The sequence below is a fragment of the Octopus bimaculoides genome, chromosome 29, assembly GCF_046866305.1.
Source record: "Octopus bimaculoides isolate indiv1 chromosome 29, ASM4686630v1, whole genome shotgun sequence".
Classification (NCBI taxonomy): domain Eukaryota; kingdom Metazoa; phylum Mollusca; class Cephalopoda; order Octopoda; family Octopodidae; genus Octopus; species Octopus bimaculoides.
Window position 1 is genome coordinate 19,291,508 of NC_142956.1, and position 20,560 is coordinate 19,312,067.

The 20,560-nt window shown below is 39.4% G+C and overlaps 2 protein-coding genes across 2 annotated transcripts; one reads left to right on the forward strand and one right to left on the reverse strand.

Moving 5' to 3' along the window:
- The first annotated feature begins 372 nt into the window (after positions 1-372).
- LOC106880329 (uncharacterized) lies at positions 373-3,872 on the forward strand. The gene is made up of 2 exons (XM_052977968.2): positions 373-511; positions 1,425-3,872. Exon 2 carries the CDS (start codon positions 1,851-1,853, stop codon positions 3,501-3,503), a length of 1,653 nt encoding a protein of 550 aa, XP_052833928.1. The 5' UTR covers positions 373-511; positions 1,425-1,850; the 3' UTR covers positions 3,504-3,872.
- Positions 3,873-9,331: 5,459 nt separating this feature from the next.
- LOC106880331 (uncharacterized) lies at positions 9,332-13,534 on the reverse strand. The gene is made up of 2 exons (XM_089345201.1): positions 13,032-13,534; positions 9,332-11,624 (listed from the first exon to the last, which is right to left on the reverse strand). The coding sequence occupies exon 2, from the start codon at positions 11,254-11,256 to the stop codon at positions 9,598-9,600; it is 1,659 nt and encodes a 552-aa protein (XP_089201327.1). The 5' UTR covers positions 11,257-11,624; positions 13,032-13,534; the 3' UTR covers positions 9,332-9,597.
- Positions 13,535-20,560: the final 7,026 nt, after the last annotated feature.

Here is a 20,560-nt window from a genome sequence, read left to right on the forward strand (position 1 = left end):
ACGGGCTTCTTTCAGTTTCCGTCTACCAAATCCACTCACAAGGCTTTGGTCGGCCCGAGGCTATAGTTGAAAGACACTTGCCCAAGGTGCCACGCAGTGGGACTGAACCCGGAACCATGTGGTTGGTAAGCAAGCTACACTTAGCACACAGCCACTCCTGCGCCGATTTTTTTTTTTTTTTTTTTTTTGCAGATTCGGAATCTCCGCAGTCGAAGAGGTGGGTTTCTGTAGGAGGGAAAAAAAGGTGAGGGGTACGGTCCATATCCATTAACTCCACCAAATCGTGTGCTGGAAACAGTTGTATAGAAGAATATGTTAATACGCATTATTCAAATAATCTGGTGAAATTAAAAAAAACAAACTTCTGATTAGAGCCATCTATTGGAGAATTAAAGAAATACAGCCGTATAAAGGGAAATAACTTATACAACGCTTCCTGGAAGGTGCATCTGAATTATTAATTAGCGTGATTAATTATCGATCACTGACTCGTTGTTTATATCTGAATACGGTAAGTTGACAAAGATTTACTTTAAAGCTGTAATGGTAGTAATAATACTAATGATAATAATGTAAATGATATTATTATGTGAACCTCTCGATGTTACAGTAATTATTTCGAAGCGGAACTTAACATTAGGAAAATATATTTCCTGGTCTGAAATAGTAACTTCCAAACAGAAATGTTGATCTGTTGTTTATGAAAACCTATTATCAACTGAAACGTGTGATATAAGGGAAATTAATTTGTCCGATGAGTGTAATGTGGCATAATTAATTAGTAAAAAATGAGAGGAAACTGATTGAAGAATATCACAGTAATTAATGTTGTCCTGTTCTTTACGAAGCATTGATAAAACGTGAAGTTGACAAGGATTTGCTTTAAGGTTATATTGATAATAGTAATGATGATGATGGTTTCAAATTTTGGCTGAGGGCCAACAATCTTTCATGTGGGCGGGAAGTAGAATACATAGAACCCAATATTTTCGGAAAGGGATGAAAGGGACGTTCGACCTCGGCCGTATCTGAAGTCGGGAGTTTCAGCCTAGGTCGGCTTTGACGTTCATTCAATTCGGTGTCAATGAATAAATAATAATAATAATAATAATCTTTCCTACTCTAGGCAGGAGGTCCGATTTTTTGGTGGGTAAGGGGCAGTGGATTAGATCGATCTTCGTACGCAACTGATACTTAATTCGTCGATCCCGAAAGAATGATAGGCAAAGTTGAGATCGATGGAATTCCTGCTTTGTTGTAGCACATTTGTGTTGGTATGCCAGTCTTTCAATGTCTCAGTGGACTCTGAGCCATGCAAGCATGGACATTAAATGGATGAAAGGTGTTAATGTAACATTTGTAACGTTGAATTACTATGCCGTTTAACTATCCTGTTTATTTTACTGCTTCTTTTCCTGTTTCAGATTATCACATCCTATTGATGTAAAAGACATTTTTTACATTCCTTTTTATTGACTTTCATCAATTAAAGGAACACCATATATTTATAAACCACATTCATCAATACGTCAACGTCTTTATGTAACTAAAATCTCCAACAAACGGTGGAAAATACTACTTCTGGACAATGGAATTAACAGCAACATCTTCTTGTCTTCACTGTCTGGAATGTAGAGGAGGTGATCACTTTACAGGTTAATTAAACTTGGTTAACTTTACGAAGGAGTTGACAGTTTTCACCTGTTGATTTAGATATTAAATAAGATCACAGCTGAAAGAAACATAACATTTAATTTATTCTCTGAAAATTGTGACTCAGTTGAACACAAACATATTCAAAGAAATGAAACAACACTATCGTGATATACACGACAAATTATTCTCTCAAAATGGAGAATTTAACTAAACCAAAAAGCTTTGATACAAGAGAGAAACCATATTCCTGTGATATCTGTGGTAAATCATTCTCTCGAAAAAGTCGACTGACTATACACAAACGTACACATACAGGAGAGAAGCCTTATCATTGTCTAACCTGTGGTAAATCATTTTCTGACGTTAGTCTCTTCAAAACGCACAGACGCATTCACACTGGAGGAAAACCATTTCATTGTGATACCTGTGGTAAACGATTTTATCAAAAGATTCACTTGACTAATCACATATACATTCATACAGGTGAAAAACCATATCGCTGTGATATCTGTGGTAAATCATTTTCTGTAAACAGTTCCTTGACTAGTCACAAGCGTATTCATACTGGGGAAAAACCATATGACTGTGATGTCTGCGATAAATCATTCTCTTCTAATAGTAACTTGATTTATCACAAACGTACTCATACTGGGGAAAAACCATATCAGTGTAATATCTGTGGTAAATCATTTTCTCTGAATTCTAACTTGACAAGGCACAAACACATTCATACTGGGGAAAAACCATATCGCTGTGATATCTGTGGTAGATCATTCTCTTGTAATAATCACTTAATTCATCACAAACGTATTCATACAGGTGAGAAGCCATATCATTGTGATATCTGTGATAAATCATTCTCTTCTAATAGTAACATGATTCAGCACAAACGTATTCACACTGAGGGAAAACCATATCGCTGTGATATCTGTGGTAAATCATTTTCTAAAAATAGCACTTTATCTTGTCACAAACATATTCATAAAGGAGAGAAGCCATATCATTGTGATATCTGTGGTAATTCATTCCCTTGTAATAGTCACTTAATTTGTCATAAACGTATTCATAAAGGTGAAAAACCATATCAGTGTGAGATTTGTGGAAAATCATTCCATAGTAATAGTCACCTGATTTATCACAAACGTGTTCACCCAGGTGAGAAGCCATATCACTGTGATGTCTGTGGTAAATCATTTTCTGGAAACAGTTCCTTAACTACTCACAAACATATTCATACTGGGGAAAAGTCATATGACTGTGATATTTGTGACAAATCATTTTCTAGACATGATAGCTTAACTAGGCATAAACGCATTCATACTGGGGAAAAACCTTACCAGTGTGATATCTGTGGTGAATCATTTTCTGAATATGGTACTTTAACTAGTCACAAACGTATTCATACAGGAGAGAAGCCATATCATTGTAATATCTGTGGTAAATCGTTTTCTCAAAATAATCACTTGACTAGGCACAAACGCATCCATACTGGAGAGAAGCCATATCAGTGTGATATTTGTGGTAAATCATTCTTTTGTAATAGTCGCTTCATTCGTCACCAACGCATTCATACTGGGGAAAAAGCACATCAATGTGATATCTGTGGTAAATCATTTTCTGAAAATAGCACTTTAACTTATCACAGACGTAGTCATACAGGAGAGAAGCCATATCATTCTAATATCTGTGGTAAATCATTCATTGCAAACAGTGTCTTGAATAAACACAAGCACGTTCATACAGCGAAGAAGCCATATCATTGCGATACCTGTGGTAAATCATTTACTCAAGAAAGAGTCTTAAGTAAACATGAATGCATTCATGCAGGAGAGAAACCACATCACTGATATACATATATATATAGTAAGGAGAATGTACGAAAAAAAAACAACAACAGACGAGGACAGGTGGTGTAAACAACAAAAGGATGTATTAGTATGACGCTCGGGAATACGGAAAGTCGCTAACGTTTCGAGCTACGCTCTTGTAATACCTTCTCTTATTTGTCCAATATTCTTACTGAGGAAAAGCCATATCATTGTGTCACCTGAGGTAACTCATTGATGAATATCAACTTCATTATTATGTATATATCTCAAGATATCAACACAGCGATGACTTTGATTTCTGAGGATGATTGTGCTGGAGTTTTGAGGAATTTGTTCTGAGAGAATAAAGGAATAGGAAAAATGAATAAAAGTTTGAAGTAACATTGATTTTGTCTCTGTTGTGTTTGCATCATCATCATCATAATCATCATCCTTTAATGTCCATTTTCTATGCAGGCATGGATGAGAAAGTGTGACATGAGCTTGCAAGCCAGAGTGCTACTCCAGGTTCCAGTCTGATTGGACCTAGCTTAAATATTGCATCATTTAAATATGTGCTAATAATATCTTTATTATTTTAAACTTAAACTTCGTTCAAATAGCATTTTAAACGAAAAAATTTGTTTAGTAGGTTTTTATATATGATGTACTTATTAGATTATTTTATAATGGATGTAGGATTGATTATTGAATGGTTATTATTTTGATATTTTAATAATATTTTTCTATCTTTATATAATAAGTATTTTATATACATGCATATAAATATATATACATATATATATATATATATATACATGCATATAAATATATATATATATATTTTTTTTTTATTTATTTATTTATTTATGTGTTTCAGCCAAGTGGCTGCGGTCATGCTGGTGCACCACCGTGATTTTCACGTTCCTTGCATGGCTCTTCTCCCCCACCTGACATGGTCCAATCAAGAGTTTTGATGGCATATCTGGTGTATAAGAGAATTTGACATAGCTGCCCTAAACTGCGTCTCATTACGAGCCATTGGTTCGTCTGGTATCGTGGAGAGGAAAGCGTCAAGTTTTGTCTTGAAGACCTCCGCATCCATGTCTTGCATGTCTCTCAAATGTTTTGGCAGGGCATTGAAGAGCTGAGGTCCTCTGAAACCGAGGCTGCTGCAGTATCTCGTTCTTATGTGAGATGCAGTGGACGGTACCTTTGGCACCATGCAGTGGCGACCCGTGCGGGCATTCCTGTAGTACTTGATGCCAAAGTTTGGCACCAGTCCTTCCAGTATTTTCCATATGTATATTATTACATATCTCTCCCGCCTGCTCTCCAGGGAGTAGAGACCTAGTGCCTTCAGTCGCTCCCTGTAGTTCATCTGTTGGACTGTGGTGATCTTTTTTGTATAGTGCCGCTGAATTGCCTCGAGTTCTGCTGTCCCCTTAACACTGTGTGGTGACCACAACTGAGAGCAATAGTCTAGGCGGCTCAGAACAAATGTCTTCCATAGAGTCAACATGACTTTTTGATCCCTTGTACGGAATGTCCTCAGTATCCACCCTGCCAGTTGTCTGCACTTTGCTGTCAACTTGACAATGTGCATGTGAAATGATGCATCACTACACATGTTGATGCCCAGATCTCTTACTGTTTGTGGTTCTGGGATTGCAGTACCTCCAGGCCCTGTGTATGCCAGTTGGGAGGTGCTTGTGGTCTTTTAACGCAGTACTTGAAATTTTTTTGCATTGAACTGCATATTATTTTGCTCTGCCCACTCATATATTGCATTTAGGTCATTCTGCAGGCTTACAATATCATCAGGATTCTTTATTGCCTGAGATATCTTTGTGTCATCAGCATAGCTAGTGACAGTGGCTCTCCGAGTGACCGTGGGCATGTCCAGAACAGTTCCTTGTGGAACACCGCTCAATATTTGTGTTTCCCTAGATAGTTCTCCATTGGCTGCAACTGTCTGACTTCTACCATTCAGGAAGTCATGCAGCCACTCTCCTAATTTACCAGCTATGCCAAGGTTTCGCAGCTTGTGACATATCAAGCCATGATCAACTTTGTCAAAGGCTTTTGCAAAGTCGAGATATATCACATCAACATTTGAATGGTCAATATATACATGCATATAAATATATATATATATACATATAAAAATATATATATACATGCATTAAGAATAGCCTGGGCAAAGTTTAGAGAGCTCTTACCCCTGCTGGCGACAAAGGGACTCTCACTCAGAGTAAAAGGCAGACTGTATGACGCATGCGTACGAACAACCATGCTACATGGCAGTGAAACATGGGCTGTAACTGCTGAGGACATACGTAAGCTCGCAAGGAATGAAGCCAGTATGCTCCGTTGGATGTGTAATGTCAATGTGAATACCCGTCAGAGTGTAAGTATCTTGAGAGAAAAGCTGAACATTAGAAGCATCAGTTGTGGCGTGCAAGAGAGACGATTGCGCTGGTATGGACATGTGGTGAGAATGGAGGAGGATAGCTGCGTGAAAAAGTGCCACACCCTAACAGTTGAGGGAACCCGTGGAAGAGGTAGGCCCAGGAAGACCTGGGCTGAGGTGGTGAGGCAAGACCTTCGTACATTGGGCCTCACCGAGGCGATGACTACGGACCGAGACCTTTGGAAATGGGCTGTGCGTGAGAAGACCCGGCAAGCCAAGTAAGATCGTTGCCAGTGCCCCTGGACTGGTTCTTGTGCGGGTGGCACATGAGATGCACCATTTTGAGCGTGGCCGTTGCCAGTACCGCCTGACTGGCTCCTGTAGGATTTTCGAGCGAGATCGTTGCCAGTGCCCCTGGACTGGCTTGTGCGGGTGGCACATAAAAGACACCATTTCGAGCGTGGCCGTTTTCGTGCGGGTGACACGTAAAAGCACCCACTACACTCTCTGAGTGGTTGGCGTTAGGAAGGGCATCCAGCTGTAGAAACTCTGCCAAATCAGACTGGAGCCTGGTGTTGCCATCCGGTTTCACCAGTCCTCAGTCAAATCGTCCAACCCATGCTAGCATGGAAAGCGGACGTTAAACGATGATGATGATATATACATGCATATAAATATATATATATATATATATCATCATCGTTTAACGTCCGCTTTCCATGCTAGCATGGGTTGGACTAGCATGGAAAGCGGACGTTAAACGATGATGATATATATATATATATATACATGCATATATATATATATATATATATATATACATGCATATATATATATATATATATATATATATATATATATATACATGCATATATATATATATGTACATATATATGCATATACTCATATATTATTTGTACTACACGATCGAACGCATGCCTCATCATTGCAAGTAAATTTTGAACTTTATACCAATAATGTATACAGACATATATGTTCTTACCAAAGTAATTAGGGGTTTGTCCTTCCAGGTATGTAAAAGTTTGATAGTTGTCATATAGACTTTAGTCTCTCTCTATCACCTTTCAACAGCATTATTGATGAAGAGACAATAGAACAATTTTACAACATAATAAAAATAAGTTTTATTTTTTTGATGATGCTTGGTTTCACAATTCCTGTCATTCAGCTTAGCAGCCACTGATTGAGTTGTAGTTTGGTATTGGAAGGTTAAGGGCTTCCTTGATGCCTGCCAGAGACGCAAGTAGCTATCACCATCGAAGGCATCGAGGTGAAGAGTGCTTCGTCGAGGAGCGAAGAGTTGTCATGTAGAAGGTCTGTCGCGCAACTGCCTAACAAAATGAAACTCACTCTTTAAGTACCAGTTTTACTACACATGCACAACTCGAGGAGCTTCCGGTGGTGATGTCCCCTGCGCATGCGCAGAATAGTACTTCCTCAATGGCGGTTATAATTTCGCGCCTCTACACATACATCCACAAGTCACTGACTGAATACACTATGTGTGATCTAAGTCATACTGGACTACACTCGCTACACGTATTCCAGTTTGATTACAGACTCCAAATCCAAACGAGTGTAAGTTTCCGAGTTAGGCAGAGAATAATTAATAACAAAGATGGTTTGTGGTCCACTACTGTTGTGTCAGACATATTCTTTAATGATGAACAAAAGTGTGACATCCTGCAAAACAACTGTTTTAGTCTAGTTGCCAGTACCGCCTGACTGGCCTTCGTAGGATTTTCGAGTGAGATCATTGCCAGTGCCCCTGGACTGGCTCTTGTGCGGGTGGCACATAAAATACACCATTTTGAGCGTGGCCGTTGCCAGTACCGCCTGACTGGCCTTCGTGCTGATGACACGTAAAAGCACCCACTACACTCTCGGAGTGGTTGGCATTAGGAAGGGCATCCAGCTGTAGAAACTCTGCCAAATCAGATTGGAGCCTGGTGTAGCCATCTGGTTTCACCAATCCTCAGTCAAATCGTCCAACCCATGCTAGCATGGAAAGCGGACATTAAACGATGATGATGAACTTCTCAGAAAACAGAACATAATGCCAGGAGAGTGAGTAGCTTCTGCTGTTAATAAGTTTATATTAAAGACCACGTTAGAAAGGTCTCCAGAATGTGGTGGTAGATAGGCGATGCAGCATGCGGTGAGAGAAATGAAGGGAAGAAAAACGGAGGAAAGGGATGGCTTCACAAAGATTTGTAGTACAAATCTAAGAGTTGTGAATACAATTTACGTTGGGAACCAACGCAACACTACACTAAATGGAGCCTAAGATTCTTTCAAGGAGACAAAAACAGCAATTAAGATAGGGGAGGGGGTGACATCCTTCCATATATACTTGTATACACAAATACATAAACAGATAAATATACCGACACACATACATGCCCATACTCCTATACACACATACAGTACCAAGCAAGGGTGTTTGTTTGACAGTTTGAAACATCAAGAACATTTTCATTTTGCCTGAGTGTCAAACACACATACGTATGTATATATATTTGGATATATACACATGATGTGGAAGTGCAATGGCCCAGTGGTCAGGGCAGCGGACTTGCGGTTTCGATTCCCGGACCGGGCGTTGTGATTGTTTATTGAGTGAAAACACCTAAAAGCACCACGAGGCTCCGGCAGGGGATGGTGGCGAACCCTGCTGTACTCTTTCACCACAACTTTCTCTCACTCTTACTTCCTGTTTCTGTTGTGCCTGTAATTCAAAAGGATCAGCCTTGTCACATTCTGTGTCACGCTGAATATCCCCGAGAACTACGTTAAGGGTACACGTGTCTGTGGAGTGCTCAGCCACTTGCACGTTAATTTCACGAGCAGACTGTTCTGTTGATCGGATCAACTGGAACCCTCGACGTCGTAAGCGACGGAGTGCCAACATATACACATGATATATATCCAAATATACAAACACATGGACATGGTAATGTATTCTTGTACTGACATATACGCCAACACATCTACATATTTACGCATGTATGTATCACACTTTTCTAAGATTTTGCCATTTTGTTGAATATGTTGCACAAATAGCACATGTGAAAAATTTGAAGTTTTTTAATTTGTCTGTAGAAGGGACTCCATGCTTCTACCCCATACAAAAGTATGTTCAAAATACAAGAAATGTATACACTTATTTGAGTTATCAGACTGATATCGTGTTCACACAAACACACATACATGTATATATAAAATTAAATACACATCCGAAAGGGCTACTACTAGTTTCATGCTATTAGGATACGTGAACAAGCATATTTATAAACTATGCCATGTATCTTAAGGGTATACAGCCAAATCTGGGTGGAACTTGGAGCAGCACTGGCTTTCTACCTCATGCCTGCATATGAAATGGACCTTAAAGTATGATAATGATGATGATGAAAACACAACAAAGACAAAATCAATATCACTTAAAACTTTTATTCATTATTTTCCAAGAAATTCCTCAAAAATCCAGCACGATCATCTTCAGAAATCAAAGTCATTTCTGTGTTGATATATTTAAATACATACATGATGTTAAGGTTGATATTCATGAATCTCATATTGATATTGATGCAATTGAAGTTGATAATGTCAAGCTTGGAGAGGAATAAACCCTGTCTTTTAGCAGACAAAATATTCATAATTGTTGTCCTGTTGTAATAAATTTTGATATTGATACTGTTACACCTGTGTATGAATATTCAGATGTTTACTTAAGTGGCCTTTTGCATGGAATGATTTACCACAGATATTACAAGGATATGGCTTCTCTCCTGTATGAATAAATTTGTGGTTTGTCAAGACATAATTTCTAGAGAAAGATTTACCACAGATATTACAATGAAATGGCTTCTCTCCTGTATGAATACGCTTGTGTTTTGTCAAGACACCATTTGTAGAGAAAGATTTACCACAGATATCACACTGATATGGTTTTTCTCCTGTATGAACACGGTTGTGTATAGTTAAAGCGCGATTTTCGGAAAATGATTCACCACAGATATCACATTGATATGGTTTTTCTCCAGTATGAATACGTTTGTGTGTAGTCAAGGAATTATTTGAAGACAATAATTTACCACAGATATCGCATTCATATGGCTTCTCACCTGTATGTGTACGTTTGTGTTTAGCCAAGTCACCACTTCGAGAGAATGATTTACCACAGATATCACACTGATATGGTTTTTCCCCAGTATGGATACGTTTATGACTAGTTACACTGCTATTTTCAGAAAATGATTTACCACAGATATTACAATGATATGGCTTCTCTCCTGTATGAATACGCTTGTGGTTTGTCAAGACATCATTGCTAGAGAAAGATGTACCACAGATATTACAATGATATGGCTTCTCTCCTGTATGAATACGCTTGTGTTTTGTCAAGACACCATTTGTAGAGAAAGATTTACCACAGATATCACACTGATATGGTTTTTCTCCTGTATGAACACGGTTGTGTATAGTTAAAGCGCAATTTCCGGAAAATGATTTACCACAGGTATCACACTGATATGGTTTTTCTCCTGTATGAACACGGTTGTGTATAGTTAAAGCGCAATTTCCGGAAAATGATTTACCACAGGTATCACACTGATATGGTTTTTCTCCTGTATGAACACGGTTGTGTATAGTTAAAGCGCAATTTTCGGAAAATGATTTACCACAGATATCACACTGATATGGTTTTTCTCCTGTATGAACACGGTTGTGTATAGTTAAAGCGCAATTTTCGGAAAATGATTTACCACAGATATTACACTGATATGGTTTTTCCCCAGTATGAGTACGTTTGTGCCTGATCAAGTGACTATTAGAAGACAATGATTTACCACATATATTGCATTCATATGGTTTTTCCCCAGTATGAATACGGTGATGACTAGTCAAGTGACTACTACGGGAGAATGATTTGCCACAGGTATTGCAATGATATGGCTTCTCTCCTGTATGTGTACGTTTGTGTCTAGTCAAGTCACCACTTTCAGAGAATGATTTACCACAGATATCGCAATGATATGGCTTCTCTCCTATATGTGTAAGCTTGTGTCTAGTCAAGTGACCAATCTGAGAGAATGATTTACCACAGATATCACAGTGATATGGTTTTTCACCAGTATGAATACGCTTGTGACAAGCCAAGTGACTACTACAAATGAATGATTTACCACAGGTATCACAATGATATGCTTTCTCTCCTGTATGAATACGTTTGTGTACTGATAACTCACTGCTTTGACAAAATGATTTACCAGAGATATCAAAGTAATATGGCTTCTCTCCTGTATCAGGGATTTTTGGTTTAGTTATATTCATTCTAAGAGAATAATTTGTCATACATGTCACAATGATAATGTTTCTGTCATTCCTATGAATATGTTTGTGATTGGTTGTGTCACTATTCCCAGAAAATAATTTAATCTTATGTTTCTTTCGTCTGTGATCTTGCGTAATATCCAAAACAGATGTAAAACTGTCAAGTCCTTTGTAAAGTTAACCAAGTTTAATTAACCTGTAAAGCAATCACCTCCTCTACATTCCAGACAGCGAAGACAAGAAAATGTTGCTGTTAATACCATCGTCCAGAAGAAATATTTTCCAATTGTTCATCATAGATTTTACTTATATAAAGTAGTTGATTTATTGATGAATGTGCTTTGTAGATGCCTCGTCTTCCTTGGAATAAAAGTCTCAGATGTGATATTCTGAAATAGGAAAAGAATGTAGTAAGAAACAGAGGATAGATGGTGAATTGACAGATTAATTCAACATTGCAAATATTACAACATTAAGTGTCACCCATTTAATATGTATGTTTACATGGGTAAGAATGGCACATTGGGTATCCACAATGCATCCCCCCCCCGTTTCCGGGTAATATTGTAAAACCGACTTACGCCCTCCTACCAATGTTCAGACCTTGTGCCTAAAGTACAAAGGATTATCATTATTATTATTGCATTAAATAATACAATAATAATAATGTCTTGCAAACAACTCGCACATGCTACCAGTCGAGAACTCCCCTTACCGGAAGCTAGCAAGTGTATGGGGTCATCAGGAGAAAATGCGCGCCGTTTCGGGCCTTTTTCACGACGGCATAAATGCGCACAGACCCCCCCCCCTCACTAATATGAAGCCCCGCTTGCTAGATCAACTGGTTATTAAAAACAAAGCTCAATATTTCTCTAGCCATCGCCTCTTTTTAACCAAATCCAGTGGTTAGCCTTCTCCACTGTATTTGAGATATCGGTCAAGGCGGTATTTACCTTACAGTGAGTTAGGCCTAACAAGAACAACAGTCGTTTCACACTGTGTCCTACAAACCCTCTACATCCAACTTCGATTGGAAAATGCTCCGCTTTCCCGCCTGCGTCTTCATATTTCTCGAGGAGGTTTACATAACGGTCAATCTTTCGAGCCCGCGCGCCGTCCACATTATCTTCATGAGGAACCGTTAACTCGACTAGATTTACAACTTTCCTTCTTTCACACCACATTAAAATGTCCGGTTTTTCCGTAACTGGGGTGGGGAAAGAATGCTTGGCACACAGGTAGATCTGCAGTTAAAAGGGATTAAAGGCAAAATTGACCGCGGTGCTAAGTCCTGACTTCAAATACGGTCTAGGTCGTGTTTCATCCCTTTCCGGAAATACTGGGTTCCATGTATTCGACTTCCCCCTCACATCAAAGATTTCTGGCCCTGGGCCAGAACTTGAAACCATCATCTCCCTTACTATTATTAATATAACCTTAAAGCAAATCTTTGTCAACTTCATGTTTTATCAATGCTTCATAAAGATCAGGACAACATTAATTAATGTGGCATTCTTCAATCGATTTCTTCTCATTTTACTAATTAATTACGACCATTTAATTTCTTTTATATCCCATGAAACAATCGATCGTAGGTCTTCATAAAGAACAGATCAACATTTCAGTTTACAAGCTATTATTTAAGACGAGCAAATATATTTTCCTAATGTGGTTTTCGCTTCAAAAAGTAATTAATTTACGATCGAAAGGTTCACATAATTCTATTATTTACATTATTATTATTAATAGTATTATCATCATCATTACAGCCTTAAAATAAATCTTTGTCAGCTTACCGTATTCAGATATAAACGAGCCAGTGATCGTTAATTAAGCACCTTAATTAAGAATCGAATTAGACCACGATGGAAGTGGTGTATAAGTTATTTCCCTTGTTATGTTTATATTCAATTTTCCAGTAGATGGCTCTCCTGACTGGTCGGTTTCGTTCCAGTGGTTTTTTTCTTTGTCCCATTCTGTCAACAACTTCATCTTCAAGTTTTCACCAGATTATTGATATATAGGGTGATTATTTGAATTAATAGATATATATAAAAGTTTTTTTATTATAAAGTAGTGGGTATAGAAATATTTTTGTTTGTTGTACTGAAGAGGAGAAATTGTTTGGTTTAGTTTTAAGTATAGTAAAATTTAAATTTTGTACCTTTTGCATAAGGGTTTAATAATATTATTAGGTGGTAATCTTCCAGTTTCGAGAGGTTAAAAAAATAAATAAAATACAAGGGAAATAACAACGTTTTACCAGTATTATCCGTACTACTTTGTTTATGAATAAATCACGTGATTTGATTGACGTTAACTGTTTATAATATAAATCACACACGTGATTGAATATCATAGTTTCTTATGAGAAATCAAAAAATGCCTCGTAGAAGACCGGCTGCACAACATCTTATTGTTGCTGAAAACGAAATCCTGACTCCTGAATTAATATTAGAGGAAAAATGGATAATGCTGTTTTAGATTCTTTTCTGCCTGTTAAAATTCCGTCGCATGCTGTTTTAGAGAAAAAGTAGTACGGATAATACTGGTAAGTCGTTCAGTTATTTCCCTTGAATATTTCTTTTACCCCTCGAAACTGGAAGATTACCATAATATTATTAGGTATATATTGTTTTCTCGAAATATAAAGCTTGGACCCTTATGATTTGACGGGCAACATTTTTTTTATGTAGTGTTTTTGGTACCGAAACACTTTCAAACTTCGTATACTTGTATATTTTGTGGTATAGAACAGATAAAAAATTTTGTATTCGAAGTTATTTCACGTTAAAAATTGTCTTATTTCGATAATTTCAACTAATCATTGACGTCTATTCAGTTGAATACAGTTACTGCTGTGACGGTGTATATGGTATTAATCCCCGTTAGTTCTGACATTTCCGATTAACTAGACTGTTCGTAAACAAAGGGGGAAAAGCCATCAAAATACTTGAATATTGCCTGCACTTGTTATTGGAGCTGCTACAATTATTAATGGACCTCCACCAAGTGCTTCATTTCCTAGAAATAGCAGCCAAATCTTCTTCAAATCAAACTCTAGTTTGGGGTTAGGGTTAGGGTTAATTTATTATATAAACAATATATGCGTATAAATTACGATTAAACCGGATGAAATATGTCACAGGGAATAACATTTTTATGACCGGCCAAAAATGATTGTTTACGAAAGAGCGCTGACTGTATTCAGCTGAATAGACGTCAGTGATTGGTTGAAATTACAGAAATACGACAACTTTAACATGAAATAACTTGCGATGTACAACTTTTTGTTAAGAAGGCTAAGAGAAAAAGTTGTTTTGTATGACGCATTCTACCAGTGTCCCAAGTTTGAAAGTGTTTCGTTAAGAAAACAAGTGTTGCCCGTCAAATCACAAAGATCCTAAAGCTTTATTTGCTTTATTATATTCAAGAAGAGTGGGTGCACTCGCGCATCCGCGGTAGCGAGTCGTGACTAGTCGATCCTACGACTACCTAGTGTGAGTGCGCATCATGTGCAGAAATAGATCTGACACCAAAATACACCCTGGAAGGACGTAAAACAACATTTTAAGAGTAAGATGGGGGAAGATTCAACGAAAAGAAAATTATTTACTTTGTGTTTATTTACTTTGTTTGGGATCGACTAGTCACGTTCGTTCGTTCGTACGTACGTTCTTTCGTTATTTCCATCCTACGTACGTACGTTCGTTTGTTCGTTCGTTCCTACGGATGTTCGATCGTTCGTTTGTTTGTACTTATGCACGTTTGTTCGTTCATACGTACGTTCGTTCGTTATTTTCTGCCTACGTACGTTTGTTCGTACGTACGCATTTTTGTTCGTTCAATTGTTCGTACATACGTACGTATATATGTACGTTCGTTCGTTATTTCCTGCCTACGTACGTTTGTTCGTACGTACGCATTTTTGTTCGTTCAATTGTTCGTACATACGTACGTATATATGTACGTTCGTTCGTATTTACGTACGTACGTTCGTTCTTTTATTCGTTCGTACGTACGTTCGTTCTTTTATTCGTTCATACGTACGTACGTAAGTTCGTTCGTACGTTCGTTCGTTTGTTCGTACTTATGCACGTTTGTTCGTTCATACGTACGTTCGTTCGTACGTACGTTCGTTCGTTCGTACGTTCCTTCGTACGTATGTTCCTTCGATCGTTCGTTCGTTCCTTCATTCGTACGTTCGTTCGTTTGGTCGTTCCTCCGTACATATGTACGTTCGTTCGTACGAACGGAACTACGTTCGTTCTTTCGTTCACTCGTACGTACGTGCGTTCGATCGTTCGTTCCTTTGTAAGTACGTTCGTTCTTTCGTTTGTTCGTACTTACGCACGTTTGTTCGTTCATACGTATATTCGTTCGTACGTTCAGTCGTTCGTACGTACGGACGTTCTTTCGCTATTTCCTGCCTACGTACGTACGTTCATTCGTTAGTTCGTTCCTTCGTACGTACGTGCGTACGATCTTTCGTTCTTACCTAAGTTCGTTCGTTCGTACGTTTGTTTGTACGTACGTACGTCCTTTCGTTATTTCCTGCCTACGTGCGTACGTTCGTTTGTTCCTTCCTTCGTTCGTACGTACGTTCGTTTGTTCGTATGTACGATCGTTTGTTCGTACGTACGTATGGACGTACTTACGTTCGTTAGTACGTTCGATCGTTCGTTCCTTCGTAAGTATGTTCGTTCTTTCGTTTGTTCGTACTTACGCACATTTGTTCGTTCATACGTATGTTCGTTCGTTCGTACGTTCATTCGTTCGTACGTACGTTCTTTCGTTATTTCCTGCCTACATACGTACGTCCGTTCATTCGTTAGCTCGTTCGTTCCTTCCTACGCACATTCGTACGTACGTTCGTTCGTAAGTACGCTCGTTTGTACGTATGTTCGTTCGATCGTTCGTTCTTTCGTTCGTTCATTCGCACGGTCGTTCCTATGTACGTACGAACGGAACTCTGTACGTACGTACGTTCGTTCATTCGTTCGTTCTTACTTACGTAACTGCGTTCGTTCTTTAATTTGTTGGATTGTCCCTTCGTACGTACGTACGTTCTTTCGTTATTTCCTGCCTACCGACGTACGTACGTTCGTTTGTTCCTTCCTTCGTTCGTACGTACGTTCGTTTGTTCGTACGTACGTATGGACTTACGTTCGTTCGTTCGTACTTACGTTCGTTCGATCGTTCGTACGTTCTTTCGTCATTTCCTGCGTACGTAATACGTACGTACGTTCGTTCGTACGTAGTTCATTCGTTCAATCGTTCGTACGTACGTACGTATATATGTACGTTCGTTCGTACTTACGTACGTACGTTCGTTCATTTGTTCGTTCTTACGTCCGTACATTCGTTCCATCGTTCTTGTTCGTTCTTTCGTTCGTACGTACGTTCGCACGTTTGTTCGATCATACGTACGTACGTTATTTCGTTATTACCTGCCTACGTAATACGTACGTTCGTACGTACTTTCATTCGTACGTACGTACTTACGTTCTTTCCTGCCTGCGTACGTATGTACGTTCATTCCTTCCTTCGTTCGTACGTACGTTCTTTCGTCATTTCCTGCCGACGTAATACGTACGTACCTTCTTTCGTTATTTCCTGTCTACGTACGTACGTACCTTCTTTCGTTATTTCCTGTCTACGTACGTACGTACGTTCGTTCGTACGTACGTACGTACGTTCGTTCGTACGTTCGTACGTACGTACTTTATTTCTTGCCTGCGTACGTACGTACACTCATTCGTTAGTTCCTTCGTATGTACGTTCGTTCGGACGTATGTTCGTTCGATCGTTCGTTCTTTCGTTCGTTCGTTCGTTCGTTTGGTCGTTCCTACGTGCGTGCGTTCGATCGTTCGTTAATTCGTTCGTCCTTACTTACGTAAGTGCGTTCGTTCTTTAATTCGTTCGATTGTTCCTTCGTACGTGCGTACGTTCGTTCTTACGTACGTTCTATCTTTATTTCCTGCCTACCTACGTACGTTCGTTCGTTCCTTCCTTCGTACGTTCGTTCGTTCCTTCCTTCGTACGTACGTTCGTTTGTTCGTTCGTACGTACGTATGCACGTAATTACGTTCGTTCGTTCGTATATACGTTCGGTCGTATATACGTTCGTTCGTTCCTTCGTACGTACGTTCGTTCGTACGTAAGTTCTTTCGTGCGTACGTACTTCTTTTGTCATTTCCTGCCTACGTAATACGTACGTACGTTCTTTCGTTATTATCTGCCTATATACGTACGTTCGCTCTTACGTACGTTTGTTCGTTCGTATGTTGGTACGTACGTACTTTCTTTCGTTATTTCTTGCCTACGTACGTACGTTCGTTAGTTCGTTCGTTTGTTCGTACGTACGCACGTTTGTTCGTTCTTATGTACGTTCGTACGTAAGTTCGTTCGTTCAATCGTTCGTACGTACGTACGTACGTATATATGTACGTTCGTTCATTCGTACGTACGTGCGTTTGTATATACGTGCGTTCGTATATACGTGCGTTCGTTCGTTCGTTCGTTCGTACGAATGGAACTACGTACGTGATTACGTAACGAAGAAACGAACATACTTACGTACGTTCGTTCGTACCAACGTACGTAAGTATGTTCGTTTCTTCGTTCGTACGTACGTACGTTCTTTTGTTCGTTGGTTCCTTCGTACGTAGTTCGTTCGATCGTTCGTTTGTTCGTACGTACGCACGTTTGTTAGTTCATACGTACGTTCGTTCGTCATTTCCTGCCTACGTACGTACGTACTTTCGTTCGTTATTTCGTTCGTTCCTTCGTACGTACATTCGTTCGTACGTATGTTCATACGATCGTTCGTTCGTTCATTCGTAAGTACGTACGTTAGTTCGTTCGGTTGTTCCTACATACGTATATATGTACGTTCGTTTGTTCATACGAACGGAACTACGTACGTACGTAATTACGTACGTTCGTTCGTTAATTCGTAGGTACGTGCGTACGATCGTTCGTTAATTCGTTCGTTCTTTAACTCGTTCGATTGTTCGTTCGAACGTACGTACGATATTTCGTTATATCTTGACTGCGTACGTACGTTCGTTCATACGTACGTTGGTTCGGTCGTACGTACGTAAGTTATTTCCTTATTTCTTGCCTGCTTATGTACGTTCGTTCGTACGTAGGCTCGTTCGTACGTACGTATATATGTACGTTCGTTCGTACTTACGTACGTACGTACTTTCGTTGGTACCTACGTTCGTTCTTTCATTCGTTCGTACATACGTTCGTACGTTCGTTCTAACGTACGTACGTAAGTTCGTTCGTACGTACGTTCGTTTGTTCGTTCGTTCCTTCGTACGTACGTTCGTTCGCTCCTTTGTTCATACGTACGCACGTGTGTTCGTTCGTACGTACGTTCTTTCGTTATTTCCTGCCAACGTACGTACGTAAGTTCATTCGTTAGTTCGTTCGTTCCTTCGTACGTACGTTCGTTCGTACTTACATTCGTTCGTACGTATGTTCGATAGTTCTTTCGTTCGTTCATTCGTACGTTCGTTCGTTTGGTCGTTCCTACGTACGTATGTACTACGTTCGTTCGTACGAACGGAACTACGTAGTACGTACGTTCTTTCTTTCGTTCATTCGTACGTACGTGCGTATGATCGTTCGTTAATTCGTTCGTTCTTACTTATGTAAGTGCGTTCGTTCTTTAATTCGTTCGATTGTTCCTGCCTACGTACGTACGTTCTTTCGTTATTTCCTGCCTATGTACGTACGTACGTTTCTTCCGTCCTTCGTAGTACGTTTGTTTGTTTCTTCGTTCGATCGTACATACTTACGTTCGTTCGCACGTACTTTCGTTCGTTCGTACGTACGTACGTATATATGTACGTTCGTTCGTACTTACGTACGTACGTTCGTTCTTTTATTCGTTCGTACTTACGTACGTACGTTCGTTCTTTTATTCGTTCGTACGTACGTATGTTCGTTCGATCGTTCATACGTACGTACGTACGTAAGTTCGTTCTTTTGTCCGTCCGTACGTAAGTACGTTCGTTTTTTCGTTCGTACGTACGTACGTTCGTTTGTTCGTTCGTTTCTTCGTACGTACGTTCGTTCGTTTGTTCGTACGTACGCATGTTTGTTCGTTCATACGTACGTTCGTTCGTACGTACGTACTTTTTTTCGTCATTTCCTGCCTACGTACGTACGTTCGTTCGTATTTCCGTACGTACGTTCGTTCGTATTTCCGTACGTACGTACATTCGTTTGTACTTCCGTACGTTCGTTCGTTCGTTCGTTCATACGTAAGTACGTTCATACGTACGCACGTACGTAAGTTCGTTCGTTTTATCGTTCATACGTACGTACGTTCGTTTGTTCGTTCGTTCCTTCATAAGTACGTACGTTCGTTTGTTCGTTCGTTCCTTTGTAAGTACGTTCGTTCTTTCGTTTGTTCGTACGTACGTTCGTTCGTTTGGTCGTTCCTACGTACGTATGTACGTACGTTCGTTCGTTCGTTCATACGAATGGAACTACGTACGTACGTTCGTTCTTTCGTTATTTACTGCCTACCGACGTACGTTCGTTCCTTCCTTCGTTCGTATGTACGTTCGTTCGTTCGTTCGTTTATTCGTTCGTACGTACGTATGCACGTACTTACGTTCCTTCGATCGTTCGTTCGTACGTACGTTCTTTCGTACGTACGTTCTTTCGTACGTACGTTCGTTCGTACGTACGTTCTTTCGTACGTACGTTCGTTCGTACGTACGTACGTTCTTTCGTCATTTCTTGCCTACGTAACACGTAATTACGTCCGTTCGTACGTACGTTCTATCGTTATTATCTGCCTACGTAGTACGTACGTTCGTCCGTACGTACGTAAGTACGTTCGTTCTTACGTACTTTCGTTCGTTCGTTCGTACGTACGTTCTTTCGTTATCTCCTGCCTACGTACGTACGTTCGTTCATTCGTTGGTTCGTTCCTTCGTACGTTCGTTCGTTTGTTCGTACGTACGCACGTTTGTTCGTTCTTACATACGTTCGTTCGTTTGTACGTATGTTCTTTTGTTATTTACTGTCTACGTACGTACGTTCGTTCGTACGTAATTTCGTTCGTTCAATCGTTCGTACGTACGTACGTATATATGTACGTTCGTTCGTACTTACGTACGTACGTTCGTTAGTACTTACGTACGTACGTTCGTTCGTACTTACGTACGTACGTTCGTTCTTTTATTCGTCCGTACATAGGTACGTACGTTCTTTTGATCGTTCATACGTACGTACTATCTTTATTTCTTGCCTGCGTACGTACGTTCGTTCGTACGTAACTTTGTTCGTTCAATCATTC